General features: G+C 39.2%; 1 protein-coding gene across 1 annotated transcript; it reads right to left on the bottom strand.

The window, feature by feature from the left end:
* Positions 1 to 3,366: 3,366 nt before the first annotated feature.
* Positions 3,367 to 19,824, bottom strand: LOC140227332 (uncharacterized). The gene is made up of 7 exons (XM_072307749.1): positions 19,298 to 19,824; positions 16,606 to 16,728; positions 15,889 to 16,047; positions 15,180 to 15,295; positions 13,284 to 13,389; positions 12,527 to 12,664; positions 3,367 to 3,911 (listed from the first exon to the last, which is right to left on the bottom strand). The coding sequence occupies exons 1-7, from the start codon at positions 19,577 to 19,579 to the stop codon at positions 3,846 to 3,848; spliced, it is 990 nt and encodes a 329-aa protein (XP_072163850.1). The 5' UTR covers positions 19,580 to 19,824; the 3' UTR covers positions 3,367 to 3,845.
* Between the last annotated feature and the right edge of the window lie 2,813 nt (positions 19,825 to 22,637).

Here is a 22,637-nt window from a genome sequence, read left to right as displayed (position 1 = left end):
AGGAAACAGTGATTTGGTACACAAAAACCAGATGCGCATACCTTCTATCTGTACCCTGTGATAGGATAAATATAAACGAGTCAGAGATTTTGTTTTGGTCGTGCTTCTTTTTTTTTCTTTTCTTTTTTTGTATTTCACCCATGATGGTCAACAACAACAACAACATCAACAACAACAATAACAACAACAACAACACGAAGCTAAAGCACTGCTGCAGCTCTTTCTATGTGATTAAACAAATTAAGTTGGTACACCTCATTATAAGGTTCACAATTTTTAAAGTACAGTGGGAATTGGCACAATTATAACAATGCTTTGCACACATGGCGTGACTATGAATTCATAAACACAAATACAGACTACTCTATTCCACGGCTTTCCTCATCTGTTGCCTTTTTCATCAATACATGTACCATTGTGTGGTACCAGCTCCGGCTTTTCCGTATCAACAACAGGGGAGGGCACACTTCTGCTCAAAGCCATTCAAGTGCTGTAACTGCTTCTTGGCACTGTAATGGTCTGCGTGGGGTAGAGATACTGCTGAATTTTCACGTGAAAGTGACCAGCATGTTCACCGCAATATGCATGGAAATTTGTTATGTCCAAAGATAGAACATATTATATACCTCATATATAGATTCCTCTCATCTGATTGGTTAAAAGTGGAGTCATGAAAATAGCTGTGCCCCATTTTTGATCAAAATGACGTCATGATTTACTGTGCTCGGGGCATAGAATCAACTTTGCCCTGTAAATAGGTTTGGAGACAATCGCAACCCCGTACACATAGATCACTCATATGTACGCACCAATGATACAACCGCCGCGCTGTCGATCAGCGTTGATTACGAGTGCTGTAAAAGAGACTAGAATCTATATTTTCGGTATATTTCGGAATCTATATTTTCGGTATATAAAACAAATAATGACAGCTTGATATTCGGGGCACAGTTAAAATTATGTAGGCCCTCGGTGATGTGAAAACCATAACTATGCCCTCAGCTTTGCTTCGGGCATAGTTATGGTTTTCACATCACATTGGGCCCATATTTTTAACTGTGCCCCTCATAGCAGTCATTATTTGTATACTATAACAAGTTGTCATGTAATTGCTGTTTGCAGTTTCATGCTAACTGCTTTTGCTTGTCTGTGGCTATGTAAACAGGCTCAACGTAGGGTAAAGAAGAGAACACTGCAGCAATCTACTGAGCTGTGGTACTGGTACGATACATTCAATTAATTTTACCTACAATCTCCTCTGCCCCTTTGATAGTGCCTCGCTTCATGGACAAAGACTGCCACGTTTATTTATATATTACACTTATACTTTGTCAGTGTATAGACTGGCCTGAAACATTCTAACATACTGTGTCCTTGATAAGAAAAAAAAAACACAACAAAACAACACAAAGCAAATCAAAATATAACAAATTAACAGATCAAGTCATTTGATCTACAGTGTTCTCAATAATGGAATTCGCTCTATAAACTTCTTTCCATGCTGGAAGACATTGTCTTGAGGTCAATTATGCAATTTGGAGTTCACCTTGTATTGCATCATGTAGCAGCAATATAGTGCGACGACCTTAGATTACCATGTAAACATATGTGACTGCATCAAACATTCAATATCATGGTATTCTATGGACTACCATGTATCATGACAATTTCAGATTGTCATGGCTGATAAGGTAATTCTGTCATATACTTTGACTGTCCACACAAAGAAATCATACAAGAATTACTCACTATTTTGCTCTCAAATAAATCTCAAAACAATACCTTCAAGACAATAGTGTCCTCCAGAATAGCCAAGAGTCCTCCAGTCAACATTTGCTACAAGAAATTGCTTGCCTGAACTGAGCTATGTGACATGAATCAATTTCAGACTGTATTTTTCTCATCTAAACTAGCAATACAAACTTGACTGCAAGGCTGCTAAGGGACACAAAGCTGAATGTGAAGACAACAATAGCCAAATTGGCAACACATTCACATGAGAATGTTGAGAATGTGCTGATGTTGACCATGAATTCCAACTCTGAGTGACACAATAGAATACCAAAGGGATGATGTCACAGTCTTTTGTTTGGTTTAAAAACAGGTGCAAGCATGGTTAGAAACAATTGTGTTTACAGACTGGGCCAGGTGAGGTTGTTTACAACCAGTTTCCATGGTGATGAATGGCTATGACATTACACTCTGGTATTCTTTGGGCAGCATCAAAGCTATGAGGACACACCTCCTTCTAAAAGATAAAGTATTCTGCTTTTTCTTCTTCTTTGGTCCATCCTCTTCTTATTCTTCTCTTTTTTCTTTTATTCCATTCTTCTTTTTGCACAATTCCCCCCCCCCCCCTTTGTTCAACCATGTCCGAGTCCATCAAAGAAAACTGGTTTTCTCCTCCAGTTTTATGTTTAACAAGTTGAGGACGGGCAGATTTTGCTAAAACACGCATTTCCCATGGACACTTGCCCCAGTATACTCGGGACTCGTTCTCAACAGGCAAAAGGGAAACAAACCAAACCCGGTGATACAAGCAATAACAAGAATACTACCATTATGATAGCACCATCTACTGATTTCCCATTTCTAAGGAGGGCAAAATTGGACCCCACGCCAGCAAACACTGCTGAGATTCTGAACAAGCACCAATTGGGATAGATAACGCGGCAGAGATTGTCACAAATGAAACGATCCCAGATTTGTGGGATGGTGATAGTATGGTTACACTACACTGTATCTCACCTCCTGTTTGCAGCAGTATGGAATGAACAAACCCTGTTTGCTTCAATTCCAAATGATTGACAAGACACACAAACCAGATAGGTCCGCTTGCATCATGCAACTTTGCAGTAATGCACTCAACTTGCATAACAAGATGACGGTGGCATCAGTAACTTAACTGCAAATAGATTTCCTCTCTTATGAGTAAATTGCTCACTTTGTGTGTGTTCAAGCACTCAAAAGGGAACCAAAGCGAATTGAACCAAAGCGTACCAAACCAGACCCTTAGACTACAGTCAAAATATGATAAAACTTCAAAGTCTACAGATGTTTGTTGATTCGTATAGCTCCAGTCTCAATCATATTTCATGTTTAATCCTCCTTGTCAACGATTCCCAGGTCATTTTAACCACCACTTCAACATTTCCCCTTTTCGAAACACAGAATATCAAAGCTCTCAATCGCATGTTAACTGGCCTTACACGTGTACGCAATGGAAACGAAAAGAAAGCCCAAACTCTAAACTCACTCTTGTGTACCATTTTGTAGAGACATAAGAGAGTGTTATCAGAGACCATCACACCACACACAGGTCTGAACACGCTGCACTAAATGAAGGAACATTAACTCTATGACATCTTCTTGGCAATACCTAATACATTTTTGCTGCTCTTAAGCGCTGTGTTCACACTTCAAATTCAGGGGCCCGTTTCATAAAACTTATCAGTGACAACTGCCACATTTCTATGACAAATTTGCTCTCAGCCAATCAGATGCAAGGATTTCAGTACGTAGCTTGTCACAACTATATAACAACTTGTAACTGATAACAAGTTTTATGAAACGAGGCCCAGGAGGTACTAGTGGCAGATCTGGACACACCTCAGCTCTCGACTCTGTAGAATCCCCATCGGCGAAGAAGGCGGGCTGAAGTGGTCATACAGACACACATCACTGTGATGGCGGACTGCGGAAAGCAAGGGTAAGACTGGCAGTTTAATGACCATTGGCAAGTGATGTCTTTTGTGTCCTCTGACCATCTTGACCAATGCTCAACCATGCTGGCCATTTGACAGAGATGACATGGGGACGGACTGGTCACTATTCCTCACGGGAGGTCATTTCTTTGGTAGGTAGTTTGTCTTGAAGCCCTTGTCCTGTGCAAACTGCTTCATGATGGTGTCCTGTGGATAGCATACAAAAACGAAAACCAGAGAAAAATTTAACATCAACAAAAGTCATTATAATCACCACTACTACTTACCAAGCATAGTTGACATACTACAAATGAATGATGCATAATAAATATCAACACAAAAATTACAATCAATGCACTGAGCTACATGTAAGAACAACTGCCTTTGTGCATTTCTTGAAGGTGCTACAGAAGAAAAAAGAAATAGGAAAAAACAAAAAAGAAAAGAAAAGAGATGCCATTAAGTATCTACCCCCCACCCATGAGATGCACATGGAACAAATAAATGGTAGAAGTTACTCTATTACATTTAGAATTTAACTGATTAAGATGTTCAAGGCAAGTGCAATTAAAAACATTTGGTAAGTCGTCTGTATTAGAGCTTCCATCACTCAGAGGACCAGGGGCCAATTTCACAAAACTGCTTGCAACAATTGTTAATTGCAGTAACCTGCAGTTGCTGGCAGTGACAATCTCTACACCCTATACCCCTTACAACTAATTGGCCCTTTCCTAACTGCTGCCTTCGTAATTACGTACAATCATTGCAACTTGACAATAACTGCATCTTTATCATTCAACGAAACAGGCCCTGTGGTGTTCTAATACACTGACATTATTTGATTTGATTTGATTTATTTCTGCTTAATTCCGTTACATCAGGTATGATTATGTACATGTCATTTATGACAAACAGTATATCGACATATAGTTTTTAGTACAATTATACAAGACAAATACAAACAGCTTATGTAACTTAAACAGAACGGTCTCCAAAATAAGCCGAGGCTTGACGGTATGGAGACTATATGCTTACCTACTCTGGATAGAATAGGGAATAGAGAAAGAGAGAAATAGGGAAGGGTAGGGGGAAGAGGGAAAGTTACAGAGTGTATGTGTACCACTCCAACTACTTTACAATAATAGTAATGATGATAAATACAATATGATTAATGATATTAAAGTTTACACGTTCAGTTGCCTTTGCCGGAGTAATGACCGAATATTATTTCTGTGATATTTCAAATACGTAGAGATACTGTATTCAATATTCTAAAACAACTTTGCATTCCCATAGATGAGTTAAATGCTCTTCCTTCTTCATTTCTTTTTTTTTTTTACCAAACAAACAACTACTAAACAACACTGCCTCTAACCATCATTGCATATTGCAGCAGCAATACTGGATGATATACATTGTAGCCTTCTATATCTTGCCTCTTACTTTGCATCCCTGGAATTAAAGCAATTTCTTAAAGGGAGCCATATACACTTTTCATTCACTTCAGAGAAAGCACAAAATACAGGTACGTAGTACAGCAAAATGTACTGTTACATTAACATCCTTTGATATCTACTTCTTTGTAATCTCAAGTATGGGGACGCCACAAAAGAGATATCATCTTGCACACCTCCGTTTGAATGGAATTTTAGTAATATTTCATGTACAAAAGATGCAGAACGAAATAAAACCATAACTAAACATTAGAATTTAATCAAAGAGAACAAGCATAACAAAAAGATCGCCTAAAGATGCTTCCATACTGCATGATCTACAAACACTCATGCAGCGCTTTGTGATTTTGCTTTTAATTTGCTTAACATTAACATTAAATGTTACATACTGATGTGACTTTTCATTTTCATTCCCCCTTACATTCACCTCCCCATTCAAACATGGGGATTTTCTTAGCACTCTGTGAGAATGGTGTGCCGACAATTTGGAGGGCTATAAGTGAAATTCATCCTCCGTAACTCTATCTGCAAACAGCGAGAGTGCATTTGATCTGAGTGGAAATGTGTTCACAGCACACACAGAGGGTGTAAATTGAATGTTTGCCGAGCGGATTTGCGGAGCTGTGCTCCCATGATTCGTGCCTAACTATGGTCTGAATGACTCCAACATAATGGGGAGGTTTCTGAATAGCTCACTACATCGTATGAAGCAATGTGTGCATTGATGGGTTATTGGATCCCCATAAGGAGGAGAGAAAAATTCCTCCACCTGTCTTGTGCAATCCCAACATAACATTCCCCCACATGAAAGTATGCAAGTTACAAACTGTATGCCTATTGGTGTACAACAGAATGTAGTTGGATGCATAATATCATACGGTGCCGTATCAAATTCATGTGTAAAGCCAGGAAGACCACCCGTTGCAAATTTGAAATGTTACGACTTTGCATCTTATTCAGATAACTTCAATCTTTCTTCTCTTGTTATAACTACTTTCTTATTTGCAATGCAGCTACAGTGTATACAAAACAGGGCAGGTTTATCAATATACATGTTGATACTAAAAAGGCAGGCCACATAATTATGGTTTCTAATAGTTGCACAGTTTTGTATTTTTCAATTTTCAGCTTAGTGGAATTAATACTTAATAAAGTATTTCTTTGCTTTTGCAGCATATGAAACTAACTGTTAAATGTATTCGGGAATAAAGTTTGTATGCTTCATTCGCTGAAGAGCCTCTTCAGTCGCACAATATGTTAGTCACTTGACATGGCTGCTTCAGAGAGATAATGTGACATGAATCAAGTGAGTTCATGTTCTGCTGTCCACTTTATTTTATATCAGGATACTTCCTGATTCTTTATCACCACTTGAACTTAGAACTATGTTTCTCTGATGTACTAATATGTGTTCAAGTCATACAAGCAATTCTAAGACTTAATTGATCTACTTTACATGACATTCAATTGACTGAGCTACGCATATTTACTCTGCATGGCTACTGCACATACGTAAAGCTGGGAGCACGCAGGACATGAATTTCTTCTGTCATTTGATCATTCACGTACGAGGCATGTACTATGTCACTGCAGTGGAATTGGAAGCAGTTGATATATCACATCATAGCAAGTAAAGCTAGCTCACTAGAAACTAAGTCTACATGAATCCTGACAAACATTTGCTACTGTCTGATGAAATTCAGCTTGTCACTCAGAAAATCTAGTTCTGGTATTGTATGTTCTTTGCAAGGTTAAACCTGAGCTGAAGATAGATAGAACAGATTAAACAGGTTAATGTCAGAGCCCTGTTTCTATGTTAGGGTGCCCTCGTAAGTGGATTTCCTCATTAGTTATGTGGACGACCTTTTTGGAAGGTACATTGTAAGTTGGAAAACTACATTAGACATCTAATATAAATGCAAAGCCTGAAATTTTGCTACGTCTTCAATCAAATTATAAGGATTACTTTTATTTTGCAACTGTACATGTACAAATCAGGTGTTCCCATGTTGCAGAGACATGATTTAATTAATTCTAATCTCGTAAAAGCTCTCACGCACATGACATTATTATATATACACCTACGCCATGTTCTGGGCAAGGAAGATATTGTATAAGGCATGATGGACAGGAAGAAGGAAAGCAGGGCATGCAGAATGGATCCAGCAAAGGATAAACACTCAAAATTGATGCTGGAAGTTATGTCAATATGAGCAAAGGTATCCATGGAGGATGCCAGACAGGGCTTTGGGGGTAAATTTGTTTAGTCTGGATGGGAAGAAGGGCAAACACAGGAAAAAACAAAAAAAAAAAACCAAACAGGTGGGCTAACAGCAGGAGAGGGTAGGAATTTGGATACAAGAACCCTACCCCTTCATGCCCCCAATTTTTGAGACCACCAAATGGTTTCTGATATCACATGCCTTTTTTTTTTCAACAACTGATATCACATAATGGTTTTTTTTTGAACAACTGGACATCAAATTTCCCCTCGCTCTTTTACATAAACTGAATTTTTCACATTTTCCATAACTCTTTTTAATACATGCATTTACGTATTAAGTGAAAGTTATCGCATGGCTTATTCTAGCACTTAGTTCAGTGAGATGATTTTGGCACATCCTAGAGTCGCCCACTATAGACAGATTACAAGCACTGGTACAAATTTGCAATGGGCAAACAGGATGAATAAATAATACTAAAAACTTTCATCGGTTGGGGGTGACAATAAATTTAAGCTTCTACCAACCTTAAATTGTAGTGGGTAAGCTTTCGTCCTACTCCTGAGGACTTTCTCAAGCCTTATGCAGTGATAGGCACACTTTTGTTTTTTACCCATTGTAGACTACTAGTAGTCCTGAGTATTCTTGGGCTGGGGTATATGAGAAATGTGTTTTATACATGTAGGTAAATCAGTACATCTTCAACGGGTTAACATTGCACCACACTGCATTAAGGCATAAAACATTCCAGTAAACCATCAAACATCCCCGAAGTTCTACACCAGAGGCTAAAAGCTTGTGGAAGCACCACGACAGCTCACATGCTGGCATTAAGGAAATGATGTAAAGGGAAGGAATGACAAGCAGCAAAAGACACGAAAGGATAGGAAGGGCAGTAGAGGCACTCAATATTGAAGCTGACTCACACAGCATTAGAAGACTAGACATCACCTCCGTGTACCAAGCCATAACATTCATTCAAGACTTTCTATAAGAGAGCATGAGAGATGGAGGAGAGAGCACAGATATAGTCAACTCTGAGACAGACAAAAACACATTAAAATCCTGCATTTTTCTTCCAGGCTTATGGAATGAAAACAAAAAATCAACTTGCGCAAGTAGTCATATTTAATGATCATGCATTCAGTAAAAATGGAATTTTTGCACATTTTTTTATCTTCCACCTTGATAAATGAGATGGTTTGTTTGATTTCCCTTTTACTAGAGCTCTGTTGACATGATAAAGATAAGAGTAAAGCTTCTTGGAGGCAGAATACTGCGCAGTTATTTTTCTTTGTATTTTTCTGCTGGCATAAAAGAGAATATAAGGTGCAGAAATGTCCACATGATGAAATATTCTCCATCTTTAGTGAGTCAGCATGCTTGCTTTGCTTGGTCAAATCAGATTTTGACCTAGGCAGGATTTACTGCATGAGTACAAAATAACATTGATTTGCATTAACCCATACATACGTAATGTGCGATAACTTCGAGCATGTGTTGATTTGTCAAAATACAAATAAAACAAAAAACAAATCACAGAAAAACAAAACAAAACAAACTGCATATATCAGACAAAACCACTGCCTGCCACTTTTCCTTTATATAAAGCCATCTATGAAGCAGCTTGCCTTGACATTCAATGACAAATTCATCCACAAAATATTTCAGCTCAGTTGTTCAAGAGTTGTATCTCTTCATTGACACAACAGACTTTATAATCATTCAGACCTTCCATATGTTTGGGTAAACACAGCATAAATGGCAAGGGCATTCAGTTGTGGGGAAGAGCAAATGAATTTAGTAGCATCTACATGTATAGAGAGGTGGAAAATTGTGTACACACACCCTTGACAGTTTCCTAATCAAGAGCACATTCAATCTCCTTCAAAAAGACCTCCCACCAGATGAAACCAAGACCTCAAATCAACAAGTTAATGCAACTTCCTACACACATACTCCTAAACCATGAGACAGTACAGAGAGCAACACAAAAGGATGCGTGTGACTGCAATGCTGTGTGTCAGCTCTTCCACAGTTGCAGTGAATCCATTTTGGATTCCTGTGTTTCTACGAGACGTGCTGATTTTGAGCAACTTTTCAGCCGTCACAGGTATACAAGAAGTCCTCAGCAGCAGAGTGACTAGATAATCCCCTTGATGATTGTAGATCAAAGATCAGCATCACAGACTTTGTGAAAATTATCGCCCCGACCTGAATCGAGAAATGGCCTTAAAGGACAAGTTCACCTTCATTAACATATAAGGATTGATAGAATGCAGCAATATTAGTAGAACACATCAGTGAAAGTTTGAGGAAAATTAGACAATCGATGCAAAAGTTGTGAATTTTAAAAATTTTTGTGTTGGAACTGCTGGATGAGTAGACTACTACAGCTTGTGATGTCATATGCGTACAGCAGTATAAAGAAAATGTAAAGAAAATTCAACATATTTTCACCTTTTTCGCATAATAAAAGAGCACTTGACTTGCCTCTTTCTAAAGGCAGGGGGAATAATATTACCCATAACATATGTCAGTAACGAGTCAAGGGAATGTATACTTTTTCCAAAATATGAAATTTTGTGAAATTCTCTTTATATTTTCCTTATTGTACTCATAACATCATACACTGCAGTAGTCTTTTCATCCAGCGGTGGCTGTACAAAAACTTCAAAAATTAATAATTTTTGAACGGATTGTCTGATTTTCCTCAAACTTTCAACGATGTGTTCTACTAATATTGCTACATTTTCTCAATCCATATGTTTATGAAGGTGAACTTGTCCTTTAAGACCTAGCAGCATGGGGATACCATGGAGTAGGCAGGAGGGTCCATCTTGGATATAATATTAGAGAATCCCTGAACACATTGTGTACAGTTTTATCACTGTTCTCCGTGTAAGTATATGCACAGCTGAAAAATCTCGGCTGGAGAAGAATGTTACTGATGAATGTACATTTCAATGCACACGTTTGCTGACCGGTGCTATTCTTGGTTTTTGAATGTAGACCATCAGGCAGTGACTGAATCGAGCCATGTATGACTGAATCCAAACTCTACTGGGCCTTTAGAGTTTACAGAGGGTTGGCTATAGGCAGTGGCGTATCTAGGGGGGGGCAAGGGGGGCACGTGCCCCGGGCGCCACTCCGTGGGGCGCAAAAAAACGGGGGAAAAAAAAAGAAGAAAAAAAAAAGAAAGAAAAAGAAGAAGAAGAAGAAGAAGAAGGAAAAAAAAAAAAAAAAAACTCGCCCGGACCGGGGGGGGGGGGGCGCAGAAAACCAAATCAAACAAGATAAAAACAAAACATGATGATGACGCGGACAAATAACAATGTTTATTGTGTTCACACAAGAATTCCCAATTCCATGTTTTGTAAGCTGAAATACAAAAATTTTCGGCTCGCTCGCTGCGCTCGCTCGCCAAAAAAAAAAAAAAAGAAATGAAGATAAGAACAAAACGTGATGATGACGCAGAAATATACAAATTTCGGCTCATCACTCGCGCATACTAATTTAGAGTATTTTTCAAGTCCTCAGTTTGTTGGTATGAATCGCTATCTATCTATAATGCCGTCACTATATCTTGATTAAAACTGTAAGATTTAATAAGCCAAAAAAGACAAGAATTTCATGTTTTGTGAGCTGAAATACAAAAATTTTCGGCTCGCTAGCCAAAATCTATCCCAAAAAAGAAGAAGATAAGAACGAAACGTGATGATGACGCAGAAATATACAAATTTCGGCTCACTCGCGCATAATTTAGAGTATTTTTTCAAGTCCTTAGTTTGTTGGTATTAATCGTTATCTCTAAAGCCGTCACTATATCTTGATTAGAAATGTAAGATTTAATAAGCAAAAACGATAAGAATTCCATGTTTTGTAAGCTGAAATACAAGTTTTCGGCTCGCTCGCTGCGCTCGCTCGCCAAAATTTATCCAAAAAAAGAAGAAGATAAGAACAAAACGTGATGATGACGAAGAAATATACAAATTTCGGCTCACTCGCGCATGTGATTATACTAATTTAGAGTATTTTTTCAAGTCCTTAGTTTGTTGGTATAAATCGTTATCTATAAGGCCATTACTATGTCTAGATTAGAATTGTAATATTTAATAAGAAAAAATGACATGAATTCCATGTTTTATAAGTTGAAATACAAAAATTTTCGGCTCGCTCGCTACGCTCGCTCGCCAAAATTTGTCAAAATTTATTTCATTTAAATCACCCTCAAAAGACCCCTGGTGCCTCTTAGGTGCTTCAAAAAGTATATCATGTGGACCTCTTTTTAGAGTCCCTACCAGGATGGGGTTGGGGTTGAACACTTTTTCAGAAATTAGGGGCGCAATTTTCGCGCTTGCCCCGGGCACCGTTTTCCCTAGATACGCCACTGGCTATAGGTCAAGTGAAGCTGTTAGAATTCCACTCCCACTGACAGCCACTGCTTAAAGTGCAAGGCAATAATCAAGCCGGTATTTTTTGATGGAGTTTGAAATTTGGGTGTGAAAAACAAGATTTGTGAATGCTAAAAAGCTTTCGGTATCTGTGTATGACATGCATGTTAAGTAAATAAAACATAAACACAGATCCCCAAACAATTCAGGCTAGGAGGTTAACCATCTGCAAACATTAGGGTCCTCCACCAGTGTTCCCACAAACACAACTTTTGCCTTAACCCGTTTAGGACCGACTGATTTTGCTACAGCACACATTTACCATATACACCTGCCCGAGTATACTCGGGACTCGTCCTCAACAGGTTAAAGAGCTTTGGCAGTGACACCATCACCAGTCAGTAATACAAAGAAATACAAGCAAGTGAAAAAAAGACAACAACAGAGAGCCGTAGCAGGAAGAACTTGGAGGTACAATCAATGGTATCACAACACAAGAGAATCCATGTGCATATGAAATATGAAGTCAAATATATGGAGGGGACTTTAACTGTACAGACATGCCACTGATTGTGACATAAACATCAATTAGAACTACATACGTAACTATATACGGTACCTCTAATGAATTTACAGCCATCTAAATCACAGGGTCTTAAATCTGTACGTATCAAACACTTCTGGATTGCATAAGCAAAACAAGAACAAACTCTTATGACAGTATTACCACTGAGAGTGTAAGAAGTTTGTACCTGCTGTGATAGTTGTGTCTCAAACTTCTTGCAGAGCCCCATGAGCTGTTTGATCTGAAGGTCCTTTTCGAGGATCATCTTTTGCTTGACCTCTAGCTGAGACTTGAGGGCGGGGCAGTTCTCACAATTGTCCAGTGACTGCAGGAGACAGAAAGACCATTACACAAATCAAACCAAAAATGATATAAAGAATCAAATGTAATGTAACACTGGTAGACACACATTTGCTCAGTATTGGTTTTCAATTTACACAACACATTCTTACATTTATAAAGAGAAAGAAGAAAGTCCTTCACAGAAAAAAAAATAAATAAAAAGAGAAAGAACTGGCCATTGACATACAGAGAGATCACATTTTATACCTAGTAGGAAGAGCTGATTTTACCTTTCCCATAGACATCCATGCTAGCATACTTGGGACTATTCTTCAACATATAAAGAATAACATATCTGTACAGTTTACTGAATATGTAAAATAAGAGAGTGAGGACAAATAGAAGAAAAGTCTACAGGGTACCATCATCAGCTTTACTAAATTGACAGATGAATAAATAGACACACGCAAGAGCGCATGGAAAGATATATAATACCATGAGAGATGCATATATCGATTGAATCTATGCAGTTACAAATATTGAAAGATAGACTTTCAACAAATATATAAAATATGGAGTAAAAAGGGGGGGGGGGGGGTAAGAGCGAACGGTGAAAGAGATCTGCATCCAGTAGATATCTCCTCTTGGCCCCTCAACTATACCTTGGGCTTGGCAGCCATGGCCTTAAGTTTCATCTTCAACATGTTGGCCTCGTCCGACATCTTACTTAGTTCTTTGCTTAGCTCTTCCAGCTGCTGCTGCCGCTCCCTGTGGAGGGAAAAAAAAATGAAATAAACCTGTTAACAAAAAAAAAGGGTAACATTTCCATACCCTATGAGGCAAAGTCTGAGCATGTGGGTATTGTTACTATTAAATGGAAAAAGAAAAAGAAAACACATAATTATGAAGAAACCAGAAGATTACAGCCTACCAATGTATGTTTTACACTGAAGACTTTCTCAGTCTAAGATAGCACACAATATGATTTCTCTTGATTCATTCCTCAAATGTTCACAAGCCTAATTCTGCAAGTTCAAGTCATTTTTCACAGAAGCTGGCATTTGTGTATCAAAAAGTCAGATAAAAGGTATGTGCAAGGTATGAACTGATTTCTACCTTGTTTTATCTTCCCACTACAATATCAAAAGGTCAATATGCTATAAGAATAGAAACTAAACAAAAATGAACATACATTGTACCATTATTCATCCACTGGACAGGCAGAGGTTTACTCTCAAAAGAAAAGCCCATTATCACGTCTTGAGCTTATGAAGCATAACCCACGGTTTATGGATGGGAATATTCATCAAGCTTACACAGCAAATCAATGCAATTAAGATACAGTCTTTGAATGAGGTACAGAGATTCATGAACAATTCAATGACTCACAACAGTGTGGTCTGTTCCAGGTAAATATCAATATCTTTTACAACACAACACTTTGTGGTATACTGTATACGCTGTTATTTTCGGATTTTTCGCGTACAGATATTTTTGCCAATGAGGAGGTCATAGACATTTTTGCGAACTGACGCTGACGCTAATGTAAATGCGCTATTTCCCTAGAGGATTGCGACATTTTCGCGTGCTGTTAAATTCGCGATCCAACTGAGATTCGTGAAATTCGCAAAAATTAAACAGCTTATACTGTACAGCAAGAACTGGTTGTTATGTTTGGTCAGTTAAATGGTGCTACATACATACCACACAAAAACTGCCATCTACAATCTTGATTACCTTTTGAGGTAAATATTTGGGAATTTATCCCCAGTTAGATCTAGTAAATGAAGAAGTAGTATAAGCACACATCAGTGAAGTCTGAGTAAAGCAGACAGTGCACCAAAAAGTTATGAATTTTCACATTTTTATTTTTTTTACTAAATCCATGCACTGTCACTGCTGGATAAGAACGCGTAAACAGTTAATGATGCCCCGTAGTGGATTGACATAAAAACTATGACAAGAATCCCACAAAATCTATCTTTGTCATGAAAAGTATACATTCATCTGACCTATTACTGACATTTATTAAGTATGGGTGTGAGAGTGCTTGCAGAAGAAAGTCTGAAAAGAAAGCGAAACCTATCAAAATACACTGTGAACATCTCAATGCATTTGAACAGCTAAAAAGTATGAGAAGTGGGTTTTGGGCAGAGTAAAAAAGTCTGAAATCAGATTAAACTCTGAACTCTCATATCCCTCGTTACGGAAAATATAATTCTTCCTACCTTCTGACGGAGGGAAGTCAGTGTACTTTTTTTATGCCAGAGAAATTGAAATACATGGATTTCTCTTGCTTTCTTTATATCCTTGCACTAATGTGACATCATTGACTGTTGTAGTCTTCGTATCCAGTGATGACAGCACTTGGATTCAATAAAAAATTTGAAAATCTGTAACTTTTGTATGGATTGTTGGATTTTCCTACAACTTCACAGATGTAGTCTACTAACGCTGCTACATTCACTGACTGTACAGGATATGAATTTAGGGTCTTTGCCTTTTTATACCCCTGAGAGCAGTCAATATATCTATGTCACTTGTAATCGCGTGGCTACCATGAATTCTCCTTGAGAGCACCAGCCATCTGTTTCTTGAGGTTGTCTAGGCGACGGTCCCGGTCCGCAATCTCCGCTTCCATCTTTGCCCTGAGACCAGCTAACTGTGACTCATACTGAAAGAAACACAGGAATCAAGGACATAAATTGTAATTATTTGAATAAGTTGAACATAATTTGTGGTCTCGTATGTCCCTAACATGATTTCTTCTTTCATTTTCAGTAATACTGGATTAACAACTTCATGACATAATATTGTATGGCCTACTGTACATCACATACAAAAATTTGGAATGACAGTTGCTTTACATGGGCAATTATCATTTGAAAACTTTTAAACCTATAGCATCTTTCATTTTTGGTTGTATTTTGGGCAAGTATACAGGCAATAAGTTAATTCATTTGTCTAGTTATGCATTCAGTTGATGAATTTAAAGAGTGCCTGTCATGTAGTTGCAAGTAAGTGTTAATTGTCAATCCGATGCCTACAACTGACATAGAACTCTTGTCTTTAAGCCTGTGCTTCTCAACCTTTTTAAATCTGAGGCACACTTTGGCTCCTACAATTCTTTTTTTTAATCATTTTTTTTTTTTTTTTTTTTAACATTGAGGCGCAGTAAAGTTGAATGTTTTGTCCAACAATGCGGCCCACTTCAGAATCTGGGAGACTTTTGGTGGCCCTGCAGTAGAATTTCAGTTCGGTTCTCACATGATCTTTGAGCTCTGAGACATGCTGCTCATGCCGTCCCTTCAGGGCCTCTACAAAGCTCTCTTTCTCCTCCAACTCTTGCTGCGTCTGGCTGAGCCTCTGCCTGGTGATCTCGTGGGCTGACTTCTCCTCTTCGTACAGCAACTTATAGTGCTCCTCCTGAGATAAAATAACAATGCCAACAACAGACTCATTTCAGAGTTCCAGCCAAGTTCTGAATGATAGAGCAGATCAAGGAACTACATTTGGAATAGTAAATTTGTCCCGAAAATTTTCATCATACTATTCTTTCATGTTTCTTTCAACACAATATCATGCTAGTAATTGACAATGTATGCTATTTCATTACAAGTTACAAAGCCCTGCAACATACAATTCTATACTGATAAACATGACATAAACTCAAACCTAATGAAAAACAAAATATGTGTTGAGTTGGCACTAGTGGAAATAAAAACAAAATAATTTTTTTTTTTTTTTTTTTTTTAAACTGCTGATGATTTTAATCAGCTTCTTGGAAATGACACATTTGTAGCTTTTCTCAGGCCCTCAAGCCATGCTACATGCATTCAGCACAGAATTACAATAAACAAAGGAAGTCTAGAAATGACAAGGGATTTACATATTGAGGGACAAGGATAATGCATCTGTGTCCCACACCGAGTATTATGTCAGCAGGTTTGGCAGTGGTTGTGTGCGCTGAACCCCAAAACTTACCATCTGCTGCAGCTTGAGGTTTGCCTGTGTCGCATTGTCTTCCTTGTCCCTGAGTTCCAGTCTTAGCTGCTCCACTGCCTTCTGGAGATTGTGGATTTTGTTCTTGTACTGCTTCTCTTTGTTCTGGCAAGGTGAACAAGAAAACAAGAGAAAGAAACATAAAAAGACGGATCTGATCTGATATATACATCAAGGTTTTGACAAACTTGTATGTGCGCTTCTACACCTTAAAGACCCAGCAGTGTAGAGATTCATGGGTGGACTGATCTATTCGCTGTATACAGGGGTACATTTGAAAATCATGGACAGCACTGCTAAGCAAGTACCTGCAATGAAGCGTACGCTCATCAGTAACAGTCAACTCCGGCCGAGATTCTTTGGCTTTAATACATGTAAATAGAGATCAGTAATAAGCATTACACAATTCTTTGCGGAGATTCTCAGATATATTCAAACCAGGTCAGCCTTCCCTCTCTATGAATGCCAACACTACCGGGTCGTTAATCAATAAGATGTTCATGTACATGTACAGTATATGTAGTTATGTCAAGCAGTCTACACTTTAACAAATGCCATCACATTACATGTACTTATTCCTATTAATGGCAAATAAGTTCAGTCAAGTGCAGCAGCATTTTACACGTAACTTCCATGATCCACAACTTGTTTTTGTTTTGTTTTGTTTTTTTCAGGGACATTGATATACATGTACAATGTATACAGTCATAGATTGTAGACGCAAGCATGCTGAGTAGTACAATTCTACATTTCATTGATTTTAGTTACAGATGAAGTGTACTCTTCTTTGGCTTGAGAACAGTGGACATGTACTGTAAATGTTCTGCATCTGGCAAAAACATGTAAAGTTGGACATAGAGTACATGTACAGATTATTGGTACTGTAGGGAAATGTGAAATGAAGACGAATCCTGTACATTGTGTACAGATGTTGGTGCATCAAATGCACTAGAAAACTTTAAACACTGCCTCCTTCTGCAAATGTAAATGGTTTTTTTTCTGTAAACATACTGACTGCTTAAAAATGTACAGTGTACATTTATGTAGAGGACATGTCTTGTAAATCACTGCCTTGGGCAACCCAATGAGTTTCGTATAATGCCAACATGATCCGAAAATCTTGACTCCAAAAGGTTGGAAGGGATACATTCCAGTGGGTACTGAATAAAATTTCCATGATAAAAGTCACCCATAGGATACTTCTCAAAGAAGGATTTGATGTACATGCTAGTACAGTGTATCAACATACTTCTACTTCTACGAAGATACTCAGCAGGATCCCTAAGTCAGGATGTAGTGCTAAGGAGTTGAACTTAGGTGCTCATTTGCAGTGCATGCTTGTTGGTGCATTAAAAATATATGGTGCGAGTAAAAATCCAGTTCCTCAGTCTAGATGCCGAGTGGAAGAGCTCCCTTGAAGGCCTCCAATGAAGTGGCTTCAAGGGCATTTTTAGGAAGCCTATTCCAAGCAGTTACTGTGCGTGGAAAAAATGAGTTCCGATAGAGTTGGGTTCGGGTAGGAATTGCCAGCAACTTGTTTGGATGGTACTGTCGTGTGTTGCTAACAATCATGGGTGATGTGTAGTGCTGTGCATTGATGGCTGCCATGTTGTGCTGAATTTTGTACATGAGGAAGAGGCTAGCAGCATTTCTTCTCCTCTCCAGACTTTCCCATTTAAGTTGTTCAATCATGGAAGAGACACTGTCTGGACGGTGATACCTCTGGAGGGTGAATCTTGCTGCTCGCCTTTGGATGGCTTCTATTTGGGAAATGTGTTTGTTTGTATGTGGGTTCCAGACTGAGCTACAGTATTCTAGGTGTGGTCTCACTAGGGAGAAGTATGCTTGTTGGCGGATCCTTTGCGAGGTCTTTCGTAGGTTTCTGCTGACTAGTCCTAGCATCCGATTGGCCCGGGATGTGATGTTGTTGATGTGACTTTGCCAGGATAGGTTGGATGAAAGAGTTAGCCCTAGATACCGGAGATCTGGTACAGATGCAAGGGGAGTGTCTCCCAGGGTGTATGTATTTCTGGTGGCTTTGTGACGAAGGGAGAATGTGATATGATAACATTTCTCAGTATTGAATTTCATCTGCCATGTATCAGCCCATGTGAACAGCTGGTTGAGATCGTGTTGCAGGGCCTGACTGTCATTGAGGTCACTGATAGGTCGGTATATGAGGCAATCATCTGCAAAGAGTCGGATTTTGGAAGAGATCCCATCTACTATATCATTGATGAAGGATATGAAGTGAAGCGGACCGAGGACCGTACCCTGCGGTACCCCAGATGTGACTAGAACCCATTCGGATGACTCTCCGTCAACTACAACCCGTTGTGACCTTTCCGTGAGAAAAACTTTGATCCACTGAAGGAGGCTGTCATGGATCCCATAATGCTGGAGTTTCCGGAGAAGGCGCTCATGGGGGACACGGTCAAAGGCTTTGGAGAAGTCTAGAGCAACTGCATCAATCTGCTCTTTTTGATCCAGAGAGCATGCAATGTCTTGTGATGTGATAATTAACTTGTGATGTGATAATTAACATACATGCTACGTTGTACACAATCATGCTTTCAAACTTGAGTGTAGAAAAGTAAACATCTGAATCACTATTTGCTACAGATCCTTTACTGTATCAAAACCTGGTGAAACTCTCAAGTGGCTCATTTCCTACCTGTAAGTCTTTCAGCTCCTCTGCCAACTTGACATTCGCCTGTTCGAGCCGCGATGAGGTCACCGGCCTGCCGGTCACCGCACCCCGACGACCCCGGAGCTCCTCCTCCAGCCCCCTGGGCGACATGGGCGAGTTCTGGAGGGCGTCGCCCTGTACCATCAGGCTGTGCTCCTGGAAGTAGGAGCGGTTGGTGTGGTTCAGAGCCTGCGTGAGGGGCGGGAACACGATGCCCTTGCTCATCTTCACGTTGCCAAGCTGGCGGGCGTGGCTACCCGGGTTCATGGTTCAACGCAGTCAAAAGTCACGCACCCAGCTCCATCAAATAGCTACCTACAACGGTGTCACATTAGTCCAATCGTGCGAGTTCATTTCTCTGTGAGCAAATCGTTCTTCCGTCTGTCAGTTTGTGCATGATTGTGCCTCCAGAGGGCTGCACTACTAGCCGTTTAAAAGCACAGCATGTACGTCCATCACAAGCTTATCCTCTCAAACAGCATTGGGAACTTCACTCAGTCGAGCAGAAAGTAGTTTGGTTCAGATCTGCTGCTCCTCAATTTCTTCACTCCTTACCAAGTCAAAAGTGAGTTTCCTATGGATAAACAAACAAGCAGACAAACAATCAAACATTACATGTATGTGATTAAAAGGACAATGCCTCTGTGTTCAAATGTGAAATCATCACTTGGCATCATCGTGAAAAATTACCCCACTCATTCACTTTGCACAGTATCTGTTCATTGCGTGTGTCACACCACCTCCATTCACTCTACACGCAAGTGCACGCACTGAATATGTGGGGTAATTTTTCAGGATAGTGTGTATTACTTCAGGTCCAACATCTGTAAACAAGGAAGACACTAAAATTTTGCAAGTCATAAGTCATAAAGTCAAGGTCCAAAACCCTGCTTTTTTAATAGGCCTTTTTCAGAAAGCACATATTTTGTATGTAGATCTAGTGTTTGTAGAATTAGATGGTCTAGATTCTATATTCTAGATTCTTATACTGCACTTGTCCGGTCCCGACTAGAATATGCATCAGAGGCGTGGAACCCGCACACAGCAGCACTGGTAAACTCTCTCGAGCAGGTGCAGAAAACTGCTGCTTGCTTTGTACATGGAGAGTACAGGTACTGTACGTATTCATTATTCAACATCTTCCTAAACGCTGGTCTCAGCTCTTGGTTGGGATGGTCTCCACACACGGCGCCTCCTTGCAAAATGCACCCTCTTTCATATTAGATACACTACTGTCAAGTTTATCTACATTTACCACATGTGATTTTCCCAGCTACCTACATACAGTAGGAAGGCATGACCATAAGTTCAAGTACGTAATCCCAACCGTGACCATAGATGTGTTCAAATTTTCCTTTTTTTTTTTTTTTTTCCCGAGCTGTTAGAACCTGGAACCATCTGCCATGACCCGTGGTTGAGATTACTAACCAATCAACATTCAGAGAGGCTGCTCTTCCAGTCATCCAAGTGATGCAGCCTCCTGTTGGGTCACACATGCTCTAACTTAAAGCAAAGAGGCATTTTTTTTACTTGCACTATGCATAGAACTACACTCTAGTCACTTTTATTGTACATTACATGACATTTAAAATCATCCTGTTCATCATGTCCCTGTCACCTCTCCCTCAGTCTGACGCATGACACTTTTACCATCCTGGGATAGTTCCAAGGAGCTGCTGAAAGGGATTAATACTTCAAGGTTCAGGGAAGATGTCTAAACGAGTAAAAGACTTAATTCACCAAAACCATGAACATAGGTTTAGGCCCTACTATTAGTAACTGTTTTAACAGCTGAGTAAATTAAAAGTTAGATTTATTAAGTTAGAATACATGTAGGCCTATGCTTATCATTCGATGTACATATTTACTCATACTAAATTTATATAAGCACGATAAAAGAGTAACAGTTAGAACACCGTGACCTAACCGTTAACTAGTTAGACCTAACGTTAAACGTTAGTAGATTCTAGGCCCTAGAAGCTAACAAAATAAATAAGCTGAACAATTCATTGATTATCAAAATAGAATGATCACCATTACTAGGCATTATCGCCATTTAACATCACATGAAATGTCTTCAAACCCTTTTGTTACACCCCATCACGCCTCACAGGCACAGGCAGTCCATGACAGATTGTGTTAAAACATCGCCAACAATGCGTGCATGAAGTTGGTCAATAGTACGTAGTAGGCTAATTGAACGGGTACCAGCCCGCAACACAGGTCCACCCACAACAATAGGCCAGAACGCACGTAGAAAATCTATACGACGTACCGGCAGGCACCTACACTGCACTATTTATACCATGGACCTGTGTAGGTCCATGTTTATACTAACGTTACATGGGTTCTACTCTTCTACATATATGTCTAGACTTGTCTACACTGAAATGAAACGTAGGCCCCCTACTACGATATTTCCATTGAGAGTGATTTTTGTAGACTTTGGTGAAAATAAAAGACAATCCTTACCAAAGATTTGCATTTGAAGCGGCCTCTTCTCTTCCCGACTGGACGTGTTACAACATTAGTTGCGATAAGACGGAGTAGCCGACGAAGTGCCATTCAATGAAACCACTCCTGATTGGTTTAGTTATTATTACCTCGCTTCTTTGCAAAGTTTTTAGCCAATCGCATCACCGCTTACTTTCCTTGCACTGGGTGCTACGGCAACTCGACGCTGCGCTCCGCTGCTGCCGACCCAATAACGCATTATGAACGTAGAGGGCACTACTTATATTTCATTTACAGCTCACGTTGACGTTGCAGGAATACGGCACTCCTCACTCCAATTTTCATGAGATACGTGTTGAACTCGACTTTCACAGTGCCACTTGAACTAGTTTTAAAAGACTCAAGATGGTCTGACGATTTGGCAATGGAAACTTTGCAGAGCAGAAGAGGGTTACTGTTGCTGACTTATTGTCAAGAAGAAATTTATGATTTTATTGGATATTATTATAGTAATCATCATTCATGCACGTAATAACAACATTATAATGTTTACTATGGGTGATTTGGGAGGTGAGAACATCTTTGATTTTGTCGTAACTTTCACTACTGTCTAAATATTTTTAATCAAATCAACAAAATGCGTGACCTGCGTTTTACTTCCATACCGGTATTCAAGTCATGGACCCTACTGTACTGCCCATGCTCAAGTTAGTACATTTTGAGTGAAAGTCAGAAAACGCGACAGTGTAACTTGCTTTTTTTGATATATGGACATGAAGGTAGGAAAAATATATGTAAATTAGTCATTACACAGTCTCCTAGTTGTTGTTGCTTTTTTTTCTCCCAGAAGAACAAGATTTTTCTCCCCGTT

The sequence above is a fragment of the Diadema setosum genome, chromosome 4, assembly GCF_964275005.1.
Source record: "Diadema setosum chromosome 4, eeDiaSeto1, whole genome shotgun sequence".
Lineage (NCBI taxonomy): Eukaryota > Metazoa > Echinodermata > Echinoidea > Diadematoida > Diadematidae > Diadema > Diadema setosum.
The sequence above is the reverse complement of the archived record's forward strand: the minus strand, read 5'-3'. Positions and strand labels throughout refer to the sequence as shown.